At 37.6% G+C, this 25,093-nt stretch overlaps 4 protein-coding genes across 4 annotated transcripts; 1 reads left to right on the forward strand and 3 right to left on the reverse strand.

Moving 5' to 3' along the window:
- Window positions 1–6,916: 6,916 nt before the first annotated feature.
- On the reverse strand, window positions 6,917–9,576 carry LOC130710072 (hydroxycinnamoyl-CoA:piscidic acid hydroxycinnamoyltransferase-like). Its single transcript, XM_057559225.1, has 2 exons — window positions 9,202–9,576; window positions 6,917–8,994 (listed from the first exon to the last, which is right to left on the reverse strand). Exons 1-2 carry the CDS (start codon window positions 9,562–9,564, stop codon window positions 7,939–7,941), a joined length of 1,419 nt encoding a protein of 472 aa, XP_057415208.1. The 5' UTR covers window positions 9,565–9,576; the 3' UTR covers window positions 6,917–7,938.
- Window positions 9,577–11,293: 1,717 nt separating this feature from the next.
- On the forward strand, window positions 11,294–11,665 carry LOC130712346 (uncharacterized). Its single transcript, XM_057562182.1, has one exon. It carries the CDS (start codon window positions 11,294–11,296, stop codon window positions 11,663–11,665), a length of 372 nt encoding a protein of 123 aa, XP_057418165.1.
- A 1,506-nt stretch (window positions 11,666–13,171) lies between these two features.
- Window positions 13,172–16,845, reverse strand: LOC130712347 (uncharacterized). Its single transcript, XM_057562183.1, has 5 exons — window positions 16,529–16,845; window positions 15,710–15,893; window positions 15,031–15,310; window positions 13,470–14,832; window positions 13,172–13,409 (listed from the first exon to the last, which is right to left on the reverse strand). The coding sequence occupies exons 1-5, from the start codon at window positions 16,843–16,845 to the stop codon at window positions 13,172–13,174; spliced, it is 2,382 nt and encodes a 793-aa protein (XP_057418166.1).
- Window positions 16,846–19,060: 2,215 nt separating this feature from the next.
- Window positions 19,061–20,723, reverse strand: LOC130711289 (protein ENHANCED PSEUDOMONAS SUSCEPTIBILITY 1-like). The gene has a single exon (XM_057560840.1). It carries the CDS (start codon window positions 20,644–20,646, stop codon window positions 19,405–19,407), a length of 1,242 nt encoding a protein of 413 aa, XP_057416823.1. The 5' UTR covers window positions 20,647–20,723; the 3' UTR covers window positions 19,061–19,404.
- Between the last annotated feature and the right edge of the window lie 4,370 nt (window positions 20,724–25,093).

Below are 25,093 nucleotides of genomic sequence, written 5' to 3' on the forward strand. Positions count from 1 at the left end.
GAGTCTTAATGACTTTCATTGTAGCAAAATATCGCTTTATAGATATTATTGAAACCAGAACTTTAAAATATCAACAACTGATTTATAGTGTCAAGTAAAGTATGGTAGAACTTGGATAAACTAGACATTTATCCTAAATTTAGATCTTGGGAAATATCTGAATGATACGTTTTAGTTGAAACAAGAAATTCTTTTTTTTCCATCTTAGAAAAATAATCTAGCGGCATTAAATTTTCTATTTAATTTAGATAGTTGCAAATCAATTGCAGAATAAAATACATTTATTCTATAATGGTGTTCCACGTCTCCATCATATTTTTATGATAACCATTACCGGCACTTACTATGGTACGAGAATTTTTTTTTGGGTATCTTACCGGAATGACGTGGACCACTTACTATGTTGCACATGTAATTGTTATTTGGTGTTTCAATTATGACTCAAAACTAATGATAATTATTAATATGCCCCAAAGATATTTAAAATATCATTTTTAGCCCTTCGTTTAGGTGAAAAAATTTACCTAGAACATTCTCGACAACCACCGATCGTCGCCGCTGGAGCCTTGACGACTTGCGATTTAGGGCTTTTAAATTTTGGATGCCGACGCCGCTGAACTGGTAAACTTGGCAGCCACCATCACTGTTGATGGCGTCGTCGCCGATCGTATCCTTTAATTTTGTGATTTCATCATTGGCTATGATTCGCTCCAAATCTGGGATCGTTGAAACTTGTTCGCTAGATCTCTGAACTCTGAAATTGAAACCAAATCATCATCTTGTTATGCCTCTACAAATCAATTCGGTGGTAGAATTGATTGAGCTTTTTGAGTCCAATGGACGATGAATTGGAGCTAACTATGAGTTGTTTGGTTTGATTTTATTTTTGGAGAAGTTACTCGATTAGATTTGATGGTGTTGGTTTGGTTTTTGGAAGAAAGAGTGTTATTGGGTTTGATTAGCTTGGTTTGATTTCTGGTGGATTTGGTGGTGGTTTGGTTCTTCAGATGCTTATCATCCTGCTATTCTTTTTCAACCTCTAATATTCTTCTACTACTAAATATTTAATCTTGCTTACCCTGATTATTAATCTGAGTATGCTGGTATAATCTTATCGTATGTTGTTCTTTGATTTTGTTAAAGGTACCATCAACATAGAGAAACACGGCAGAGGTTGAGGGTTTGCGATGGCAGAGATTGAAGCAACATGTTTGTAACTGAGAATGAGACACACTGAAATCAAGAATTACCTCTGGTTGAAATTTTTGATTCACCGAGTTACCTATCCCAATCAGGGTTTAATTTGGAAATATATAAAAGTGAGAGTATAAATCATAATTATTTCAAAAGAAATTAAATCATTTATGACATGTACACATCAGCTTAATATGTATTAATTTAATTGGGCCAACTCATTCATGTAGCTACACTCAAATGAATTTATGGGCACCAGAGTAAGCACCACCATTACCCATAAACTAAGGGATTTTTATATCAGAAATTTCAACTTGATGAGCATCACATAACGTTATAACACTTTCCAATAGTTGTTTACTTGCTTCCAACTATTTTCTCTCGATTCTTGAAGAAGATATTTAGTTGTTGACACAAAATAAAAATATTAAGTATATTTTGAGAACGTCGTTGTAAGGACTGATAAAAAAGTATCTCTGATTCCTTATATTTCTATCATCACATGTAACATAAAAACAAATTGAAAAAATCATCAATTTACGAGAACTAAACTTTGCGGCGACCGGAGTCTATGACTACAAAAAATCTACAACAAAATACCTATAGTCGATAACATTTTCAAAATTCGGGAGGGGGAGGGGTGGGGGGCTTTCCTGTAGTGTTTTATAATGCATATCTACTATAAAAATATACCAATAAATAAGGTTAGTAGACACCTGCTCCAACAAGTGTTTTCTGATGCATATCTACTATAAAAATATAACAATAAATAAGGTTAGTAGACACCTGCACCAACAAGATATTAAGATTATTATTATTTGTTTTTCGAATACAATAAAAGAACAGAAAACAACGACAAACTCGATTCTTTTAACAACATGAGCGTGCTTTTGAAGGCACAATCTAATATTGGAAAAAGTAACACAAGAAAGTGGGTGTTTGAATTGTGTTCAATAAAAACTTGTGCTTTCAAACGATTATTAGTTTATCAAGATTTTTCGCAATCGTTTGATGCATCAGAAATTAATAATAAGAAGATATACGATAAGCACACATCAACAAGTATTATGCAGGACTTCTCCTAAGATATTTTGCAAGATCGTTTGGCTCTACAGGGTTCTCTTCTCACAAGAGGGATTGTAGACTTTTTCAGCTCGATGAACTACAAAGTTTTTAATAAGATTTGAATCTTGTGTATACTTTGTGTTCTAAATCTAGAGAGAGTTGGATAGAGGATTTGACTCTTTGGTATATCTCTCAGACGATGAGGACTTCTCTTTTTCTAGCTTGATGAAGAAATTATTCAGATAAAAGTTCTAGCTTATTTTCTTGAGTCTGAACATCTTCAAATACTCATTTTTATACTTCAAGTGCTTCTAGGGTTTGTTGATAGTCATTGGAGCGTGTAGATCATCTTGAGTTCTAGCTGTTGGATAAATAAAACAATCTTCTCATCAGGTGCATTTAATGCCTTGTACTATTTGACGAAGACTTGTTGCTACAAAATGTATATATCTTTGTTAGAGGTTGGTAGCATTTTGAGCTTTGTTCCAGTCCTTGTGTGCGAGAAAGAGGAAATTTGATTATGACAACGTTGTACTTGTTTCCTTGATCAAATTATTTTGTGAGATATCACGTGATTCCTTGCACTTTCTTTCTCTTTAGTAATGTCAGGGATTTCAATTTGAATGTGTCGCTCATTCTAGACATTGCTCTTCCTTTATCAGTTCTTGAGACAGACGATGTTGTTCTTCATTGAAAATAGTCTTCTCACACGATCCACTGGCGTTGACCTTTCTTGCTTAGTTTGTTCTGACGTTTTAACACTTCTCGTCTTCTTGATCTTCTTGTCTATTTTTTATCAGACGATTTAGCATATTAGACTTTCCTTTGCTTAGGTAGTCTACTTTGTAGCTTTGATCTTTCTCTTTCTTCTCCTGGTCAGACGAAACAGGAGATTTGACTTTTTCAGTTCGGGTTGTCTGCCTTGTTGCTTTGACCTCTCATGTACTTTGAATTGATTGTTCTTTGAGCATAGTCTTGTACTTTGTCATCAGACGATGGGGATGTGAATCATGAAGAATATTTCCTGAAAAGATATTCACATTAAATATTTAAGCATTTCATTTATGCTCTCTGAAAATTGTTATCATTCATGTATTCAGCGTTTGAACTTAACACGATCATGTTCTTATTTTTAATCTTTTAACACGGTCGTTCAGTGAGAGATACGATGGTTAACACTTGTTAACAGAAAAGGTTACAGAGGGAGAAAACATAGAAAAATAAATAAACGCCTAAATCAAAAACCCTTTTAGACCAAATGCTTAGACTTAATCCCCAGCAACAACGTCAAAAACCCGTTGTGCTACAAATACACAACAAATGAAAAGTGCACTATATCGTTCAGGTAATATTAGATGTGAGTTTTAGTTACCGTACCCAATGGACTACGTAAATACTTGGTTTCAAATTATGAACACAATGTCTAGGAAATTAAGAGTTGGATGTCTGTGCAAGCGAGAACGAAAAGTAAATACAAAACAAGAGACTAGATAGAAGAAGCCTTGAGAATGTAATGCAATTAGATCATCTCCCCTACTATTATATATGTTATCCTAATTAATATTGTGTCGAACATACCATTTTACAATGTTCACTCACCAATTAAGTTGTTGTTAATTGTCCTAGATACTTGAAAATGGGCGTGAAGTACATAGAGGTGCTATATATATTTCACTATTTAGCGTACAAAGTTGGAGGTAAAAAAGAACCAATCCTAATACACTGTTACAACCGTACCAAAATTAAATCACTACACTCATTCCCTTTGATAGATTTCGTAATGAGTTTACCCCGCCAAGGTTAGACTAATTGCTATTGATATGGTTAATCGTTCCATATAGAATTAAGTGCATAAAAGATAAATAAAAAAGAAACTGAATTGAAGACTTAACAAATCCTCATCAACGCTATAAGTCAGATAAAAGAGAGAATAAAAACCAATAATGGGATCTACCTCCGTCTTCAATCTGCCTCTAAGGTGTTTCTCCTTGCTCCTTAGCCTCCATGGAACTCTAGGGTATCCACCTCAGGTCTAGGGAAGGGAAGCCCTTATGTGAGTTTTTTCGTGTAGGTTGGCTTTAGGTTGTCATGCTTTAAGTGTTGTATCTCGGTCGTTATACGACCGCTGGAACACTGGTTGGGACGAGATATTCATTTACTAATCATTTAGTGCACCTTATGTAATTTGTTTCTTTGCAAGTCCTTCGGGTCACCTAAGATGTTATTTGACTTGTTGGTTTAGTAGTCGGATAGAACAACATGGGTATGAGAATGAAATCACTTATTGAATGGAATCTATTTCCTACTAAGAACTAGTTAGAGAGTTTGTTGAAGAAAAGTAAAGAAACAATTTAAAATATAGAGAAATGCTCAATTTTTTCTAATAATCTACTTAATAGAAAACAATACAATTTATAGTAAAATTTAGCTCCCATAAATTAAGGTGTGACCAACAAGTGGTAAATCCAATTACAAAGAAATATTATAGATTATGAATTAATAACAAGATGAAATTATTAACTAGAATGACAAAACAAGAACAAAGGAAATAGTAATACTTCATTCAAGCCCAATATAAAGGAAGCCTCTATAAAGTTGTTTTTTTAAGCTAAAAATTTATAAGTTATAAGAGTGGTGAGAACAAGTCCTCTCAACTCTGGACCAGAATCTGATTGCCAATTGATAAGTGTCAATTTTACCTGATTTAAATGATCAATTTAGGCACTTATCTTTTGTGAATCATGTAGATTTTTCATCAAATTTACTCTCCTTGGTTAGAATTTGTAAGTATATAGTTTCAGTTGTAATATGTTAAATTCTAACTAGAATGTGTTTAATGTTAAGTTTGTTTGTTGTAGGAAAGAAGGAAAAGACTAAGAGGAAAAAATTCATAGAAAAGAAGATTATGGCTTAGCATTGCATCTTATGCTAAGCCAAAATGGGGTAGTGCATTTGAATGATCAGAAGAAGATTTTGACTTAGTCATGCATCTGTTACTAAGCTAAAATAGGGTAGTGCATGTGGATTGATAAAAAAAGGTTTTGATGGCTTAGCATTGCATCTGATGCTAAGTCATATGGGGCAGTGTGTGTTGAATGAATTTGAAGGCCTCTTTGGCTTAGTACGAGTGTTGTTGCTAAGCCATAGGAGGAAAACCAATGATGAAGAAATGTACTCTAGCTTAGCATGGTACCTGAGATACTAAGCCATAGTAGGGCGGCCATAATCCCTTTAAATGGTATTTTTCAGATATTTTGCTCATACAACAGATTTTTTGAGAGAAAAACTTGATTCTTGGAGAGAGATTTTAACAGAGAAGAGGAAGGAAATTAACTCAAAGGTTGGGTAAGCTTCCATCGAGCTGGAGCTAAGACGAGGACGATACATATCGTCACTTCCATCTTAGTTTCTCTTGTATGCTTGTCTAGCTTCCATGTCTTTGGATAACTAAGCTTTACTTTGTTGGGATTGGGTGAAATACTTGACTTGAATGTATCCATCTTAGTTCTTTTGTATACGAATCTATTTTATCTCTTGATTTCAATGATATGATCTTCGTTTTAATGCTTGTTTTAACTTGATCAATTAGAACATGATTTGAGATTTGATGTGTGAGTAAAACTACATATTTGAATTGAAATTAGGTTGTATCATCTAATCTTCCTAATTTCTAGACATAGGGTTAGGTTATTAGTTGCTTAACATCTGTATCCATAACGTTTTGCTTCATTAGTTATGTGAGACATCGATAACTAGATGAATGAATTCTTGATGTGCTCATGTAAGAAATTAATGAGATTGATAAGAGCTGATGTGACGAAATTAAGAAGAAAATAGGTCTTATGTGTTGAAATATAGGATGCATGATGGTTGATGTATGAACCTCAATCCGAACAGTTTTCTCAATCTATTTTAAACTCATATTTATCACCATTTTCTTTTATGTTCACATCACATCTCAAAACAATCAACCGAAACCTTTATTGAACTCATTGCTTAAGTGTTTTGCTAAAGAACGACGTTGTATTTTAAATCCCCTGAGGACGATAAAAATCTTTTACTATACTACAATTGAATCTTGAAGGAATCGAAAGTTGTTTGGTAAAATATCTTTCAACACCAATCAAAAGATTAAAAAAAACAATCACCCTAGGCACAACCAAAAAAATAGCCAGCACAAGCAAAAGCTTACTCCAAAAAACATGGAAAAGCTAAAAAACCAGTAATCAAAAGCCAAATCTCAAAAGGGGGGAAAAAGACTATTAGCCAACATCAAACAAACAACATAATAAACCCCCAAAAAACTACACCTAAAAAACCATGAAACCGACATTATTCGTACAAGTCAACCAATAACCCGAGACCCACCGAAGTCTGTTGTATAGATAAAAAAAATCATTTTATATAGAGCCCCCGTTTGTTTCATATTGTTTCCTAGTTAGGCACTATTTCCCAGGTAAATAGTGTTTCTTGCTCAATAAGAGCAACTCAAACCCCAAAATTCTTATTTGGTTTCTTAACACACTATTCAGCACTATTTTTGTGGGCCCGTACTGCCACATCAGACTTAAGAAACTCCTAAGAAATTGAAGCAGATTTTGCTCCAACCCATGGGTTCTTAAATTACTATTTCAAGGGTCCCACTGTGTCAAACCATACAACATTAATTTATAATATTTATTTTCATTCAATTTAGATTTAAAATTTAATATTAAATCAATAATATAATTAAATTTAATTATTTTCTTTTAATTTCCTTAATACTATAATTAAATATTAATGTTTGGGCTGAAAGTTCAAATAAAATTGGGCTTATCAAAGTAATCCAAAGTTGATTTCAAAAAAAAAAGTCCAAAGAGAAAAAACCGGCCAGGCCGGTCAAACCAAGTCCAAACCAAGTCATAACCGGTCTAGACCGGTCATTAACGGTTGGATGACCTGTTCAGCCGGTCACCACCTATATATTCAACTTTTTCTCTCTCTCCCTCATTCATCAAACCCTAGCCGCATCCCTCCTCCCTCTTCTCTCTTCTTCTTCCTCTCTTCTCCCTCACCTGCATCCAGAAGCTTCTTCCTCTGCCTCTCTCCCTCACTTCTTCTCCCTCTCTCTGGTGTTTCACGCCTCTAAAGCCCAAACCGGTCACCAAACAACCACCACCGCCACCAAACAACCACTACCGCCACCATACAGCCACGGTACGCCCCCAACAACCCCTGTTTCATATGCTCAAAGCCTTGAAGCTTGCAAAGGAGCTTCCTTTTCACACATGCAAAGAGCTTCCTTTAAGATCAGAGCTTCCACAACTGAATCGGAGAGCTGCAAATTTTTTTTATTTGATTTTTGAATGTAAAGTTTGATTTTTTTTTCAATAAATTTTTTATCTTGATGCTCTGTGTGTATGTCTCTGTTGAATCTGTTGAACCTCAAATCTTCAATTTCATCCTTTCTGTTAATTTCGCTCTGAAAGCTGTTGGTGAATATGTGAGAGAAAATATTGTATTTTAATTAAGAAACCAAAAAGCAAAGTTCCTTACAGAAGGAACCGTGGACACTGTTCATGAATTAAGAAACCATTAAGAAACCAAGCTCCAATGCATAAGAAACTCTAACTTGGTTCCTTAGCAACTCCAGCTGGGCTAAGAAACCAGCGTTGGAGTTGCTCTAATATTAACTTGGGTTTAGAGGGCAGCTAACAAGGAAACAAGCGGACTCAAAGTATCTTGGTAGAAGAACTTCTTGAAAAGCTCCATGTGCCTTATCTGCAAGTGCACGGATACGACAAGTGACCCATCCTCATCAGAGCTCCGAATAATATACGCAATATCATGAGGAAACACAGGTCCATAACCGAAATGCACAGGCTTTCCCCACCCGAAATTTGCTTCGTACACCGGCATGCTCATCCAACTCACAATCATAAGGTTCGGGTTCCCATAAAACGATGTGTTGTTATGCTTCTCATGTTCAAAATTTGAAGCCCGAATAGAATCCAATTGTTTCTGACACCGAATGTAATCTAGTTGCGACCTCACATAATCATCCTTAAGCAAATCCACCGCTTCTCGTATCTTCCTCGCACCGTACCTCAGCGGGTTCGACAAAACATCCTTTGCGATACATGTTGGAGTCAACGCCACGGCCAGCGCGTTCCCAAAATAGTTCATAGGAAGAGGCGGGTTCAGCTTGTTACGAATATCTGCAATCACCCTAACCACCATCGGTTGAACATTATCAAGCCCACGCGCCTTGGTCAGACATTTCCACACATGCGCGAAAACAACCTCAAACGTGCTGTAAGGTACTCCTGACGACCCTTCTTGTTGTTTCATGCCATCGTTATTGGTTTTTTCCTTCAGTTTGGCCACTTGCACCTTTGTCAGTTTCAGCACCGTAGCGGCTCTCTCGTATTTCCTTTCTTCCGCATTGTTCGTGCTTCCTAGCAAGAGCGAGAGCGGCTTCAACTCAGGGTGGTCAAAGCGCGGGCATGTGGAGGAGTTCATTATCGTTCGGTCAAGAAAGGGGAACATCTCACTGTGATCTAACGCGTCCCCTTTACAAAGCTTGGCCCAAGAGTTGATGAAACGAATAGCGGCAAGACCATCACATAAAACATGGTTAATAGAAATCCCTATGACAAGTCCCTGCTTGGTTCCTTTGAACCTTGTCACTTGCACTAGCAATAGAGGGAGGTCCTCTATGGGTTGAGTGTAATCAACGGCAGGGCCGGCCCAACACTAAATGAGGCCTAAAGCCATCTTTAGAATGAGATCCTTTTTTCAGCATTTTTGACTTAGCATTAATGAATGCTTGATTTTTTTTGGGCATTTTTTGCTTAGTAAAAAAATATTTTGAGGCCTTTTTTCCTTAGTAAAAAATATTTTTTTTGAGAGGCCTAAAGCCCTTGCTTGGGTGGCTTTACCCTTGGGCCGGCCCTGATCAACGGTGGGAGTTAGGTCATTTTTTATGGTGTCACTCGGCGCGAAGTCTCCGTATGAAGAGAGTGTTTTCGTTGATTCGGCTTCGAGCAATGTGGCACCCTTGGCGTTGCAATTGAGTGTAAGACGGTGACCTTCGATCCAGCTAAGCCTTCCGGCGAGGGGGTAGTAATGGACGAGAATGTTGCTGAGAGAATCTCTCATGGTGTCCATGGCGTCGTGGTTGGGGGATTCTTTGTAAACATAGATAGCAGACATGTGAGTCCAACGCGTGACTTGGTCACTCGGAGATAACCATAGGTTAGTGTTTGGAGTAGGCTCGGCGGGGATGACAGTGTAAGAAGCTTTGATGGTGGTTGTTGATGACATTGTTATAATGATTGTTAATATTCATAATAGGATACGACCATGCACGATGCTGTATATATAGTAAGAAGCAAGCGTATAGAACTAGTGGAAAGGAAGGGTGTTACGTGTTCCAACCAGAGGCATACCAATTATAATAACACATGTTCTGTTAGGTAAAATAATTTGGATCTGTGTGGATTTATTTGGTATTACTGATCATGTGCTACATTGAATGTCTTCGAGTACAACATTTTACTGCTTTCTCAACTTCTTCTTCATTACAAAAATTTTGTTTTAAAACATAGGTGCCAGAATTTGAACAATTGTTTTTATCGTCGCCGGCCACAATCTTCACAATTTTCAGATGTCACCCTCTCTATTATTAATAAATTTTGACAACCAAAACACTATCACACAAAATATTTTAATGAGTCACTTAATACGGGCATAACACCCAAAATTATTTGAGATTAATTTCTATGCACTGACGGTGTAAATAAGTTTTACACCATCATTCAATCACATCCCTCCATTTGTTAGTTCATAATTAATTTTGAATTTAATAATATCTAAAATAGAAAATTGAAGGTTTTGATTGAATGATGATGTAAAACTTTTTACACCGTCGGTGCATAGAAATTAATCTCAAATTATTTTGGGAACCCACATAGTTCACCTTGTTTATTTCACTCTTTCGTATTTTTAAAGGGGTTGTCTAAATGACCCAAGAAAAGTTCAAGTTAAATAACTCATCATCCAACCACATTGAAGATAATTGAGTTTGAATTTATATATTTTATTTATTAATTTATTTTCATCTCACTTATCTCCGATGTGATTGGATAATGAGTTATTTAACACAAACTTCTCAGGGTCATTTTCAAAATCTAAGAAAGGAAATGGTTCGTGATCATGTGCTACGTTTGAATTCAAAGAAAATGATTAAAGGAAAATTAGTAATTATGAACATGATGAAACTTAATCGGCTTATCAAAAAAAAAATGATGAAACTTAATCGATATTTAGGAATATTTGGCACTATTCTAATAAAAATAAGTGAGCTATGATACATACATGGGGCCCGAAATTTCGATGCACGAATCCAGCAAATTAAAAACACAGCCAACCATATATTTGTTTGTAATACATTAATATGATTAATGACTGAGACAAATGTAGAAATCAATAACCGATCAAAATAGAGTAAACTAGCTAGCCCCAGCTATGCAATTCGTTCGTATTTTTAGCAAACATCATAACACCACCATAAGTGCAGCCAACACCAGCACGTTATACAGCATTTTTATATATATATATATGTACAACGTTTATTTTTTTTTTTACAACGTTTGATTAGCCATAAATGAGATATGTATATATATGGGTTGATGGACATTTGATATGCACATGGGTTGATGGACATTTAATGAGTAGCTTATGATTCTTTCAAAAAAAAAAATATTGGGTGGCTTATGGTTCATTCACATGAACACATCTATTTTTTTCATTTATATTTTTATTCTCTTTAATTTTTTCAATCATATTATCTACTACAGTTGAACTGATTTCATGCACGGTAAAATAAAGATACTAATAAATAAATAAAATGATAAATTGGATATAAATATAAGTCAATACAATCATCAAGTGTTAATCAAATATTGGTAAAAAATCATTACAAAACTACATTCAGTTCACATTCATTGTTGTTGAAAACTCATTTTCTTCAACAAGAAAATGGATCGGTTTCATGTCTAGGTACGTCGACGGTGGCCCTTTTTTGGCAGAAATGCTGGCGTTTCGGGACGGGCTTATTCTTGCCTGGAGCCGTGGCATGAGAAAGCTCATTTGTAATTCTGATTGTCAGGAGCTTATAAATGTTCTCATGGGACATACTGTAACTGTGAATCTTCCTCATGGCCACTTGCTCAACGAGATTCGTGGTCTGCTTGCAAGAGAATGGCGGGTTGAAATTGCTTGGAGCTGCAGAGATGCAAATAATGTTGCAGATTGGTTGGCCAAGAGAGGTTCAGGTCTTTTGACGGGTGGTAGCATCGTTATTGAGTCTCCCAATTCAGAGCTTGAAGTTCTTCTATTGAAGGACTCCCTTTGGATTGTTTAGTGTCTTTGCCTTTTTTTGTTAAATTTCCGATGTATCCAAAAAAGAAAACTCATTTTCTTCACCATCAATCATATGAATTTTTAACTTTTATTCGTTTGTAGCTCTTGCAAGTGTCACAAACAATTGACTATAGTTCCATAATAAAAGTAGCTCCAATTGTATAAAATATTTTAATACAATCAAATTAAGATTGATTTAAATTAGGAAAAGTATTAATATAAATCATTTATTTTGCTACATGATACTTATTTTCAAATTCCAAATTGTAATAATATGCGAATTTCAAATTGTAGTAATTGTTTTAGAAATAGAAACTTTTAGTCTAATATTGTATGTACTTTTGCCAAAAAAAATTAATTCAATTAAGTTAAGATTAATTTAAATTAAGTAATGTATGAATGTAATCATGTTATTTTGCTGCACAATTTAATAAATTATGATTGATATAAATTAGAGAATGTATTCAATGTAATCAAGTTATTTTGCTACACAATTTGATACATATTTTTAAATTTTGGATTGTAATAAATAGAATTTAGCATATCGCTGCCATATATAAAGGAAGGGATTTCGTTCCATGAAAGCATTAGTTCGTGTTGTATATCTTGGGAGGCTAATTTGATAGCAGACCGGCTAGCAATAGCGGCTCTGATGTTCCTTTTTGGAAGCCACGTACCCTCTTCTCCTCTTAGGGATTGGCATCGTCTTCTTTTATTAGAGAGGGGAGATGACTGATGCATGTCTGATGTTAGATGTTCTATGAAATTGGCTTATTCTGGAGGATGACTCATATTGTATTAAGACCATACTTCTTTCATCACCAAACGTGTAAATCAACTACCACGGGTTGTTATATCTTAAGCAGAACTCTCAGGTTCGAGCCTTTGTGAATGCAGTTGCATTAATTACTTTGGTATAGGGTGTGCTTTATCACCCAAAGTTGTCCAACCCAGCTCAAAATTGCGAGAACAATTCAACAAAAAAGAAACTCATATCCTCATCCTGCATATGTTGATTCATGTGTATTTCACGCTCCAATTGTTCAGTCGTGGACATGAGATGATGTGTTGAGAAATCTCATATAAAGCCAATATAACCCTTTTATGAAAAACAAACCTCACGTTTAACCTAAACTTTTGAAGTATATTTAGATCTTGCAAATTTTAATATCAACGGTCAAGTAATTGTATTTTATATTCACTAGCTTAGTCAACTTCATTCTAGACTTTGACTATATGGTGTCAATTTCTCTGTTTCAGTCGTCAAACATCTGGATTTTTTCCCTTTCAAAATAATGTTGTTGATGCTTGGGCTTTGAATTTGAAACTACCTATCTTATTTTATTTCAAATTGCTAGTTCCGTAACACGTGCGTTGCACGGAAATTTTATGTTGTAATATTTTAATAAATAAATTAAATAAGTTATTCTTGTATAAGGAAACTCTGTAAAGATAGATGAAGAGAAAAATGAAATAAATAATTGTAATTGTAATTGTGTTGTGTACATCAAACATTTCCAAAAACTTCCTTAAACACTACATTTATAGTACTGGTCTGTTGTTTGCCCCCCTCATCGAGTATACAAAGTTTAAGACCTTTTCTTGAGCGTGCTCTAGAAAGAGCTACATATAACTGACCATGAGTGAAGACGGGCCTCGGAAGGAAGAGGTCAACCTGAGATAGTGTTTGTCCTTGGCTCTTGTTTATGGTCATAGCAAAGTATATTGCAATTGGAAACTGTCTTCTTCTGAATTTAATTGAAAATTTGGAATCAGAAGGAACCAAGTCCATTCTTAAAATGTGCACTTTGTCATTGACATTTGTTCCCGTGATAACAGTTGCACCAATAAAACGTTCACCAAGTTCATTCACAATTAACCTGGTTCCATTACATAAACCTGCTGCTTGGTCTAAATTTCTCAAAAGCATTATTGGAGTACCAACTTTCAATAAAAGTTTGTGGTTAGGCATTCCTGAACTTTTAGTGTCGTTAAAAAATTCGGTGGTAAACCACTCACCTTGGATTTCAGAATCCTCATCAGATCGCAAGGCAGAGTCGGAGCTCAGATATTCATGCTCTGGTGCAGCTATCATCTCAAGCATGTATGTGTTTATCATTTCAACAGCCTCTAGTGTAGGGGCCAATATTGCCCTATCTTGAAAGAAATGAGGGTCTTTCATTTTGTGCGCAAGGTCACGATATGTATATCTAATCAATTCCATTAATGGGTCAGGACTATTTGGGATGAGCAGATCTGGCGGGATTTGGACTTCGTACTCTCCTGCTCCGGAATCTGGATGGTCGTCATTTCCAATTTTAAGAATCCAATCTGCAAAGTCTTTGATTTTTATTGCTTCATCAGCCGTCTCAGCTGCGGTTAGGCGCATGTTCTTAGTCAATTTCATAACTTTGCAGTGTTTCCACAATGAGGAAGAGTTTACAGTAGATTCGACGATTTCCTGTCTGCTTTCTCTAGTTATTATAGGTAGTATTTGTCTAAAATCACCTCCAAGTATTACTACTTTTCCTCCAAAAGGCTTATGGGCGTTATCTTCATTTTTCGACCTCAGTAAATCTCGGAGTGTAACGTCTAAAGCTTCGAAACAATACTTTTTCAACATTGGAGCTTCATCCCATATAATAAGACTTGTTTCAAGTAGAAGCTTTGCTCGTAGACTTCCCTGCTTTATATTACATGTCGAGGTCTCTGTAGCATCTAATGGAATGCAGAATTTAGAATGAGCTGTTCTGCCTCCAGGCAAGAGTAATGATGCTATGCCACTGGAAGCAACGGTAAGAACAATTAGTCCTTTGGATCTAAGTGACGCCGATAAAGTGTTCCATACAAAAGTCTTTCCAGTTCCACCATATCCATATAAAAAGTAGAAGCCTCCTGAGTTTGACAACACAGATGTGACAACCCTCTCATATACAGACTTTTGCTCAGGTGTAAGCATACTAAGCAACTCTTCATATTGTACCTTTAATGCATCTTTGTCATAGTTTAGTTCATCAACAATAAATATATTGTCAAATTGCAGGACTTCATCATATTCTGGAGTTGGCAAACATGGGTAATCATTTAATGACCTACCATTTCTTTGAAGCAACTTCTCAATTTCAATGATACATAAATTTTTCAAATCAGCATCTGCGATTCGTAGGCCTACAGTCGAGAATAAAGATTAACAAATTGTTTTTAACTGTAACGAATATAACTTATGTTGTTCACAGATAATTCATTAATTATATTGCGCAGTGTAATTTTTTAAAGTTGTGAATTTCAATTAAATTAAATCCAAGCAATAATTAACTTATTATAACAGCATTTCAAATCTTAATTATAACTTGTAAAATTTCGTACCTGGATTATGCAATTCTTTCCTTCTATGGTGTAGAATGCCTTCTGATATGAGTAGCCAGCATGATTCCCAAACATCAATAGGTTTTGATATTGAATTCATCATCAACATTCTTACAAAGAGTTTCCTCATTTGTTCTCTGGAAGCTAAATCAGAGACTTCTTTAATTGCATCAATATATTCTTTGTCATCTGTTAGCAATCCCAATTGATCGCATGCTTCCTTAAAAGTATCATATGTTACTCCCTTCACTGTTCTGATACTTCTATATGATGTACAACCCTTTTGCATAGTTAGTAGGATTCTCATGTAATATAACTCACCGATGCCTGGAGGGATATACTGTAGTCTACCAATTTTAAAACCCCTCTTTCTTGGTTTCCAGATTCTATTTTTTTTATGATAAACAAATCTACTGGGAAATTCAGCATATGTTAGATCCTGCCCTTCTCGGTATTTTTCATTAGCTGCAAACCAAGCCATAAACATTGTGGATATTGTACCACTCTTTTCTAGAACATCTCCAACGTCTTCGTCATCATTATAGTAAACCAAATATTCATTTGGGAGATGAAAATTTAGTTTTTGCACAGACGGTCATCGTTTGAGTATAGTAAAGCCAAATGTTCTCCAAGCTGCCTCACACGGAGATAGATAACGGCAATCATAATATTGCTTTACCTCATCCACTGGCTCTTTCGCTTGAGCATCGTTGTCCTTCTGTGAAATTTCAAGCATTGCTCGGTTTGCGCCTTTGTTGATATATTTGAACAAATATTTTATAGCATTGGACTTGTTGCAATACTCGACATTTATGTGAGCTTGATACCTCATAAGGAGCGTGGGATTGTAAGGCACAACATACCTGCAATGTCGGTTATGGCAAATATAGATTACAATTGTATTAAATAACATATCTGATGTATTTTTCATATTTCCACGTAGTTATATTTTTTCAAATTGGTATCAATTAAGTTTATTCGGAAAGCATATTACATTTGTAAAAAATTGCATACATGTTATCTATTTCAATGTCTTTTTTCTTGATTACAATCCCTGTTTGCCTTCTTTTATACTGCGGATAACCTTCTTCGTCAATCGTTGTGGTGTTTTGAAATTTTTTTAGATCTTGCAAATTTTAATATCAACGGTCAAGTAATTGTATTTTATATTCACTAGCTTAGTCAAGTTCATTCTAGACTTTGACTATATGGTGTCAATTTCTCTGTTTCAGTCGTCAAACATCTGAATTTTTTCCCTTTCAAAATAATGTTGTTGATGCTTGGGCTTTGAATTTGAAACTACCTATCTTATTTTATTTCAAATTATTTGAAATTGTTAGTCTAGTTTTTTTTCCATGTCAAGTTTCGACTGAAGATGTATTGGCAGTGACGGATCCAGAAATTTGATGTCGTGGAGGCAATATCTACATATAGATTTGTAATGGAAAAAAATAAAACATTTACTAATAGAAGTTTGAAAGCATATCATAATTGTTACCTACGAGTTTTCATATTTTGAAAACTCTGCACAATTTTTTCATTCTCAACACTATCAAATACATCTTTCTCTATATAAGTAACTAAACAATCATTTAACCATTCATCTCCCATACGATTTTGCATCCGGTTCTTGTTGATATTCATAGCGGAGAAAGCTCTTTCAATTGTTGCGGTTGCTACATGTAGTATCAAAGCTAACTCTATGAGCAAATATACCATTGGATACACAATATGCTTCCTAGTCTCCACAACCTTTATAGCAAGATCACTAAATCCGCTCAATTCTGAAAGTGCACAATCAGAGCATATATCCATGAAGTAATTTCAAGCTGATTATCCAATGCCAAAAGTTCAACCGGAGAAAAATCTGAAGGATAAAAATGAGCCAAGCGAATCAATTTTTCCTTATCAAATTAAGCAAATGAGTCTCTTGGACTTAAGCATGCTACACAAAGAAGCAACTCAGTATTGGCACCATAATTTGAATTATCTCCCTCAATTTTCAATCTAAAAGGTAGAGAGAGATGCCTAGATACTCTTTCAGCATCTCATCCAATAGTTGTGTGACTTTAACCAAACTTCTCGACATCAGTAATTTTCGAGCCTGATTGACTAAGATTTGAGCCATGAATCTTCTTGAAAACGTAGAGAAACTGTTAATAGACCAAGGAGGTTGTGTGGTGCACCAAGCCAAGGAGAACTTTTTTAAATGTTTTTGGAAACATTTTTCATTTCAAGAAGATTTTTGGAAACATTTTTCATTTCAAGAACTTTTCATCCGTGGCTCTGGTGATCACCATTTTGTTGTTAAAAAACACCAAATGCTCCTTGGGGTCGGTTGTACCCTCATAAGCGTAAAAAACTAATGATTTGAGGTTATCTGGTATCACCATCCTTGCAATATTATCAGAAAATAGCTAAAAATCCACTACCAATTGTGTTGGCCTCTGTGTTCCCCATGCGTTTCACATCAAATTAGCCACTAGGGTTTGCTTGCTGAATTTCTGACAAATTCGCCATGACTTTCCTAAGCAATTCTTAAGGAGTCTATTCATTGCCTTCATATCTAATGCTCGTGTCGCTTCCATTCCTCTTTCTTATCCTCCAACAAACCTTGTACTCCTTGAGCACCTGGAAAAGTATTATCAGAACCTTATGGTGGGCACCAATGTTCACAATATAGAACATAGATAACTGAGTCAGAATAAAAAAAGGAAAAAGAAATCCTTAACTCGGCCTTAAACAATCAGTGAGCATGCATTTCCCAAGAACTCTTTCCTCTACTTATACATGTTGCCTCATAAATGGGTGTACAATCATTCCTTCATTTTCGACATCCATCTTTAACACATTTTTATGCTAGCTATTCATAATCTTTACTCATTCCTCCAATCAACCTTCAAGGCAAGCTTGCCTCTAGGGTTGTCCATCAATCGGTTTAGGGCGGGTTCGGGCCCAAAACTCGGTTTTCATCACGTGAAAATGGCCAAAACTGGAGATCTACCACCGTCTGACACAAGCTTCTGGGTTCGTCAGTTTCGGGTTTGTCGGATAAAAGGTTCGTCAGATTGGTCCTGGCGGTTTGCACAATGCAGATCCATAAGAAAATGTTGAGGAAAAAGTTGAGAGGAAGAGGAAGGAGTCCAGATCTATACAAAAAGAAATCAAATCCAAACCAAATCAAGATCAAAGAGAGGCCAACAGAGACCAAATCATTACAAAACATAAGGGAAATGAAACCCTAGAACCTTCGATCTTTGATCTTCGTCCTTCGATCTCCCTCAATGACGACAATGCAAAAAATCTCAGCGGCAGCATGAAGATTGTCGTGTTTCTTGGTTGCAAGGTTATGGGAACAACCCTAGAAGGAGAATGAGGAAGATGGAGTGGTGGCGGTAGTGAGAGAAGGAGGAAGAAGAGAGAGAGAGATTTAGGGTTGTGTAGTTGAGGATGAGGTTGTTGCTGTGTTTTGTCTTTTGGGATTAGGTTTTTTTTAACAAGTATAAGGTTTAGTTGTGTTGGACTGGGTTGCGACATTTTTTTTTAATATAGACTTGGTCGGTCGGTCGGCAGCCCAAACCGAAGCCGACTGAAATAAATCGCCCAGAACTGAAAAGCTCAACCGTTCAACCTGTCAACTGACCTGATGGGCCAAAAAGGCCTTTTAGTTTGGGTCGGGCTTGTTTTCTTTAGACAACCCTACTTGTCTCTATCAATGTTTTTGCTATTGTTTGAGTACTTTTGGACCTACTTCTCAATTAGGCCCAATCAATCTACAAGCCCTTCGAAGACCAAGACGGTAAGTCAAAGTGTACATTCAGCCCCTCTTTTTTTTTTGGTTCGATGGTTCAGCCCCTCTTTTTCCAGAGACCCTTTGGACAAATTGGATCCACTTCGTGGTTGGCCCAATCAGTCCAACCAAGTATCAATAAAATTGGTACTTGCTAGTGTTCAGTTCCTTGTTGTATCCTTAAGCTAGAGTAGTAAGTAACAAAGTAATCATATAAAAGAAACAAAGAAAGCACAGATGTTTAACAACATTGACCTGGATACATCCTGCCAAATAGGTTTCATTTCACATAACATTATGCATTTCAATTACACAGACAACGATTACACCTCAATTGCTTTAAACACTGTCCCAAAAATGAAAACGGCTTATGAAGGATCTAATAGCTAGCTAATTGAACAAAGAAACTTCACCAAACACACATAAGAATTAATACTAATACCATTATAATCATACCCTTGAATCTGAAATGAACTGAAATGGAATGAACTAAACCAATGTTTTGCTTTGAACCTCAATTAACTGGAAATGGTATGAGTGAACTCAGGGTCATTTCCCAATGCCTCCAGAATCTCAATAGGAAGTCACACTTCAATGTCAATGCTACCTTCCTCCACCCCAGCAAACACCGTAATCTTCCCATATCCTTTATTGGCGCCGCCACTCCGAACAGCCACCGGCTTCCCCCACCCAAAATCATTCCCATAAACATCAAACCTCGGCGAACTGCTGGTGGTCAATGAGTGACCACCGATCAACATGGCCGGTGGAATCAGCCACGGTTTCTTCACCCAACTCTCATACTCCTTCTTCACCGTCTCATCAGACTCCAACGAAACCACCTTGTTCATCTCCATAGCTACCTTCCCTAGCCCACCTTCCACCACCAGCTCCCCTGCTTTCATGGTAACACCACCCGCCACCAACGCGTTTCCGAAATAGTCCTCCGGGAACGGCGGAACCATCCTCGGCCTAACTCCGATCAGCAACCGATAACTCACCTCTTCTTCAGGATCAAGCTGCTTGCAACGAATCACAGAGCGCCATAGGTGAGTCAAAAGCGCTAGCAGAGAAGATACTCTGTTCGTGTTAGCTTCCGTGTTAGCTTTAACCTTGAGCTCCGCAATCTTCTCCTTCGTGAAATGGAAGACCCTCTCCGAAGGGTGGGTTTCAGAGTACTTATGAGCTTGCTTCTGATCTGTGAAAGGAAACCGAATTGGAACTTCAATGTCGTTTGGAAACCAACGTTGAAAAACAGGGGATTTCGATGGTTTAAGAGAACCCCGTGAGATTTCAGCCCAGGAATTCACGAAAAGCCAAAACGACTTGCCGTCGGCGACAGAGTGGTTGACTGTGAAGCCGATGAAGATTCCGTCGAGTAGCTCCGTCACCTGCACCGCCAGCAACGGCTGCGACGTGCCTTCGTGGTTTCTAGCTCCGTTGAGTGCGAAGAAGGAGTGGACAATGGGAGGAACGTAGTTGGGTTGAAGGATGTCGGCGACGGAGGTGTTTTCTGCGGCGGCGTGGACGAAGAGTGCGCCGGCGTTGTTGCAGGTGATGTGGGAGGTGGCGGTGGTGTTGTCATGGTGGCGCGTGATGACGAGGCGGCCGGCGAGGGGTGGGAAGAAGGCGAGAGTGGAGGAGAGGGTGTGTTGGAGGTGGTGGATTTGGTGGTTTTTTGTGTGGAAGAGAAGGCCTTTTTGGACTGTTTCAAGTAAGAGGAATTTGAGATCCCATGGTGTTAAATCAATTTTCTGTGCTGAGTCGCCGCCGTTCTGACTCGGTGCTTGGACGGTGCTGCTGGAGATGACTCGGACTGTATCCATTGGTGTGAAGATTGGGCAGAGGAAGGAGCGGTACCAGCAAACTAGACTTTAAAGATGTGCTGCTATGCTGCTGGTGGGTAGGCATTTGCCTTAATTTAAACTAGTTTTAAATTTACAATTAACAATACACTTTTCATTTAATTTCTACTCTCTTTTTTTTACTTGGAAAGATTTTACCATTTCTTATAAGTTCCCTAATTCTTATCCCTTAAGCTTTCACTCATGTGTCACAATTTCCACCCCATAAATCACTTATGCACCTTCCGCTTTGGATTGTGTTTCTATAAATTTTTTCTCATTTATTATATTTTATATTAACCGACAAAAACGTTTCTCTATCTATCTAAGTAAAATTTAATAACTGCACATAGTACTAGTAAATTTAAGGCTTAATTCTCAAATTAGTCTCTGTCATTGTCTCGCCGTTTGATCTAAGTCCCTCCCCGGAAAAATTTGTGCAAAAAGTTCTCATCAATGCAAAACGTATGGAGTCAGTCCTCGCCGGAGCCCGGAGCTCCGACGAGTGATGAAATGACATGATGAGTGTATTAATGAAGCTGACGTGGCATTTAAAAAAGTTATTACACATCAGAAATTTTTATTTTGTTAACAATAATAAAAACAATTAACAAAACTAACCCTAAAATTTAATTAATCAAAACAATATACAAACTAACCCTAAAAACAATCGACCAAAAGAGGTTCTTCTTCCTCTGATCCTAGCTTCAATTCTAACCCCACTTTTCCATTTATAGTCACAACCCATCATCACCATTTTTTTCTCCTTTTCCTCTCTCTCTCTCTCTCTCTCTCTCCAATTTGGGGTTTAAGCAGCTTTTTCGTTGATGTCAGTTTTGTAACAGATCATGGGTCACAAGGAACGAGAACGAAGGGGACCGTGATGGTGGTTTCCCCTTCATTGGGGTTTCGCAACAGATCCTGGATTGATCGAAGGATAAGGTTTAGCACGAAAGTGGGGTTGAGGTCGAGGCGGTTAGACGAGCTTGTGGCAAGCTTGCGGCCCAGATCGAAAAGAATGAGGAAGAAACCCAGATCGAGGAGAGAAGGAAGAAACCCAGATCGAAGAGAAGAGGAAGCAAGCCAGATCGAAGAAGAGGAAGCTTTGTTTTCATACCTTTCTCAATTTTCAGGAACCTCTGTCTTCTGCTTCTTCATATTCTCCTTTGTTATGGATGGGATTTGTGAACTCTATTTATGAGTGAGGGTGGGTGTCTGTGGTGGGTTGCGGGTGAGGGTGGGGTGGGTTGCGAGTGGGGGTGGGGATGGATTTCTGGGGTGGTTTTCAGATGAGGTGGGGGTGGGTTGCGAGTGAGGGAGGGATGGGTTTAGAAGCTTTGTTTTGGAAGAGGTGAGGGAGGGTTGCGGGTGAGGGCATGGCCCAGTTGAAGAAGCTGGAACATGAACAAGGAACTGTCGAAGGAGGTGATGAGAAAAAAGAAGAAACTGGAACAGGAAGATCTCGATGGTTGGTTCTGATTTGGGGATTTTAGGGTTGATTTTGATTTTAAGTTGATTTTGATTTGGAGGTTAATTTCAGATTAAGGAAATTTTTGGGGTTTTAATTTGGATATTGAAAAGGGGGATGAAGATGATGGGATGGAGAAGATGAAGATGATGAAGAAGGAGATGAAAATGTTTTTATTTTTTGGGTTTTACTTAACCATGATTTTTTTTAGAGATTTAATTTTCTTAATTTAATTAAATTTTCTTATGTGTAATTTTCTATTATTTTTTTAATTCCACGTAGACTTTATTGGCATAGTAGGCGTTCCACTTCATCACTTGTCGGAGCACAGAGCTCCGACGAGGACCGGTTCCATACGTTTTGCATTGAGCGAGATTTATGATTCCTCCATCGACCTTATGCATGTTTGCCTCTTGAGAGAGTTTCTTGAATAAGGCCATGTGATCCAGGTATGGTAGCTGCCAACCACGAGCTTCAACAGTACAATGATAAATCCATTGTGGATTAATCGTTAGCAAAGGAAAGTCAGTTGAAATAAGCACCTACATAATGATCAATTATATTGTTAAGTATCTCATAAAGTTCATGTAATGTAAGGTAAATTTATACTAAATGTAATATTGATCAGTACCTTCACCCAGTGGTTGTTGTTGACAAGGAGTAAACATATAATCTGGTGCTCTGACGGATGTAGCACTGGACCGGTGAGAGGTAAGTAGGTGGCGCCCCCCGATGTGACAAGGTCACGAACACAACCTGGTACATCGTAGCAAAAATGTGGCCCATATCCGGCACAAATAACCACTTCTCCTCTGTTGCAAACTCATTTGGAGCAAGATGCAAGGCTTATAGTACTTTTCGTAATGTTTGTCGGTGCCATACATACCATGATAAACACCTTGCCGTAATGTAAGCTCCTTTATCATGTCTTCTCGGACTTACTTCCAATTTTGTTCTCCCTTACCCATCAAGGAAGAAATGCATCTATATCCACAGTTGCCATCATCTTCAACATTGTGAATGTCAATGACATACTCACGGAGGAATTCGGGTACTTCATGGATGTAGTTGGCCGAGTAAACTTTGCCTTTCGGGTGCTTTGGCGAGAGCTGAGCTGACTTGCTTGCTATCCTCTTGCTTCTCTTCTTAGGTGCAGATTGATTGGAAGGAATGCTCTTCTGTTTTGTTGACCGGGTCTTACGTCCCTTGCCTTGTGGAACTGATGAGTTGCTACCTTGCTTTGACCCAAGTGCTGCATCAACATTCTCCCAAGAACAAGGAATGCGTCTGGTAGAACCCTTAGGTTCATTGGGCCGACCCCTTGTAGGCAACTTGTTTGGAGGAGGACACATAGAAGTCTGATCCGGGTATGCAATCTCCCGAAGCCTCTCTTTGAAAGTTTGTCTTCTTGAAACATTAGCTTCTTCAAACATCTTTGCAATGACTTCTAACTCTGTCGCAATGCTCAATCCCAAAACAGGTTGGGATTCATCAGGTGCAGATGTTGATGTAAGCCTCCTCCAATGTTAATCCTTGTATGCTGGAGAAGTGTGCACCTATGTATAGCTGCCCAAGCCGCACACATGTCACTCTTGCTATCTTTGATGCACGCTTTCAGTTTTGCGTGTGCACCTTCAACCCTGTGCAAGTTTATAATGTGCACATTAATATATACTTAATGAATGTAGCAAACTTATTGAAATGTTAGTGTCTAAGAATGTACATGCTAGTAGTTGTGTTACCCATGTGCATGTAACAGTCAATCGCATACTTGACAAACTTGTGCTTAAGCGGCAACAAGTTTCCTTAATGTAATTCATGAGGTCAGAGTGATCCCCAACAAGTGAACGTAAGAAGTCCATGCCTGCATTAAACTCCTCCGCTGACTCGGCATACATGACTCTATTCCATGCGTCCCCGACATCATCCCACATCTCCTTGTCTTTGATAGTGAGTTTGCACTTTGCCTTCACACACTTAGCAATATGGAATTGGCATAGCATGTGTGCTGCTGTAGGGAATGTGGATGTAACTGCGTTCATCAAAGCAGTGTCTTTGTCAGTAACCATGACTTTAGGCATGTCCTCTTCTTTAAGTAGCAATCCCTTTAGTTTTTGAAGTGCCCATGTAACTTTAGGTTCACGTTCATTGCACATGTAGCCAAAACTGATTGTGTATGTGAATCCAACTGATGTCATGCCAACCATCTCCGACAAAGGTATCATATACTTGTTGGTCTTGTACGTGCTATCAAGCAAGACAACAGTAGGAAATTGGTTGAATAGTTGGATGGAAACTGGATGGGCCCAGAATAAGGACCGGATCACCGCGGAACCCTCTTCAGTTCTAGACCAGTGCGTGTACCTGTCTTGCTCCAACAACCTCATCAAGTGCTGCATCTCTGACAATTGTCCCCTCTTGGCCCTAATGTGTGTCATCCGCTCATTGTACACTTGTCTTATGGTAGTCACATTCTGAGGGTTGGCATCCTTCAATGCAAGCAACATGTTACCTGGCTTCACTCTATTGTCAACCATTCTAGCAACCATATCCTTTTCTTGACTTGTAAGGCGACCGACATAGGCACGACCAACCAGAGTCTCGGCTGGCTGATGGTTGTGGTCGCCACGTACTACAGTCAACCTCCACAAACCATCTTCGGATGTGTATCTCGCCTTGAGCCTGAACGGACAATCACATTTCTTGTTTCCCATCCCCTTTCGCACCAACACAGGCTTGTATGGTTTGTACTTTCCGCTCATCTCGCACACCAAAGTAGCCACATGTCTGCCTTTACTCCCACGGCCCTTGCTCCCACAATCAGACCTTCTAATTATGATCACAAAGCCATGTTTCTTTCCTACATTCTTAGCCCAATCTAAAAGCTCCTCCCGAGTAGCAAAAACCTACAAAATATTAACACATATACGCATCACATATAAATTCAACTTATTGACATAA

Source organism: Lotus japonicus, chromosome 4 (genome assembly GCF_012489685.1).
Source record: "Lotus japonicus ecotype B-129 chromosome 4, LjGifu_v1.2".
In the NCBI taxonomy this organism is placed as follows: domain Eukaryota; kingdom Viridiplantae; phylum Streptophyta; class Magnoliopsida; order Fabales; family Fabaceae; genus Lotus; species Lotus japonicus.

What these genes read in the sequence shown, in the direction of transcription:
- LOC130710072 (XM_057559225.1), bottom strand. Translation starts at nt 9,564, where the DNA reads ATGTCATCAACAACCACCATCAAAGCTTCTTACACTGTCATCCCCGCC. An exon ending in AAAATGACCTAACTCCCACC is followed by an intron (nt 8,995 to 9,201) that starts GTTGATCAGGGC and finishes GGCCTCATTTAG; the next exon opens with TGTTGGGCCGGCCCTGCCGT.
- LOC130712346 (XM_057562182.1), top strand. Translation starts at nt 11,294, where the DNA reads ATGTCTAGGTACGTCGACGGTGGCCCTTTTTTGGCAGAAATGCTGGCG.
- LOC130712347 (XM_057562183.1), bottom strand. Translation starts at nt 16,845, where the DNA reads ATGGATATATGCTCTGATTGTGCACTTTCAGAATTGAGCGGATTTAGT. An exon ending in CAAAATATGAAAACTCGTAG is followed by an intron (nt 15,894 to 16,528) that starts GTAACAATTATG and finishes CCGACATTGCAG; the next exon opens with GTATGTTGTGCCTTACAATC. An exon ending in GAAAGAATTGCATAATCCAG is followed by an intron (nt 14,833 to 15,030) that starts GTACGAAATTTT and finishes TCTCGACTGTAG; the next exon opens with GCCTACGAATCGCAGATGCT.
- LOC130711289 (XM_057560840.1), bottom strand. Translation starts at nt 20,646, where the DNA reads ATGGATACAGTCCGAGTCATCTCCAGCAGCACCGTCCAAGCACCGAGT.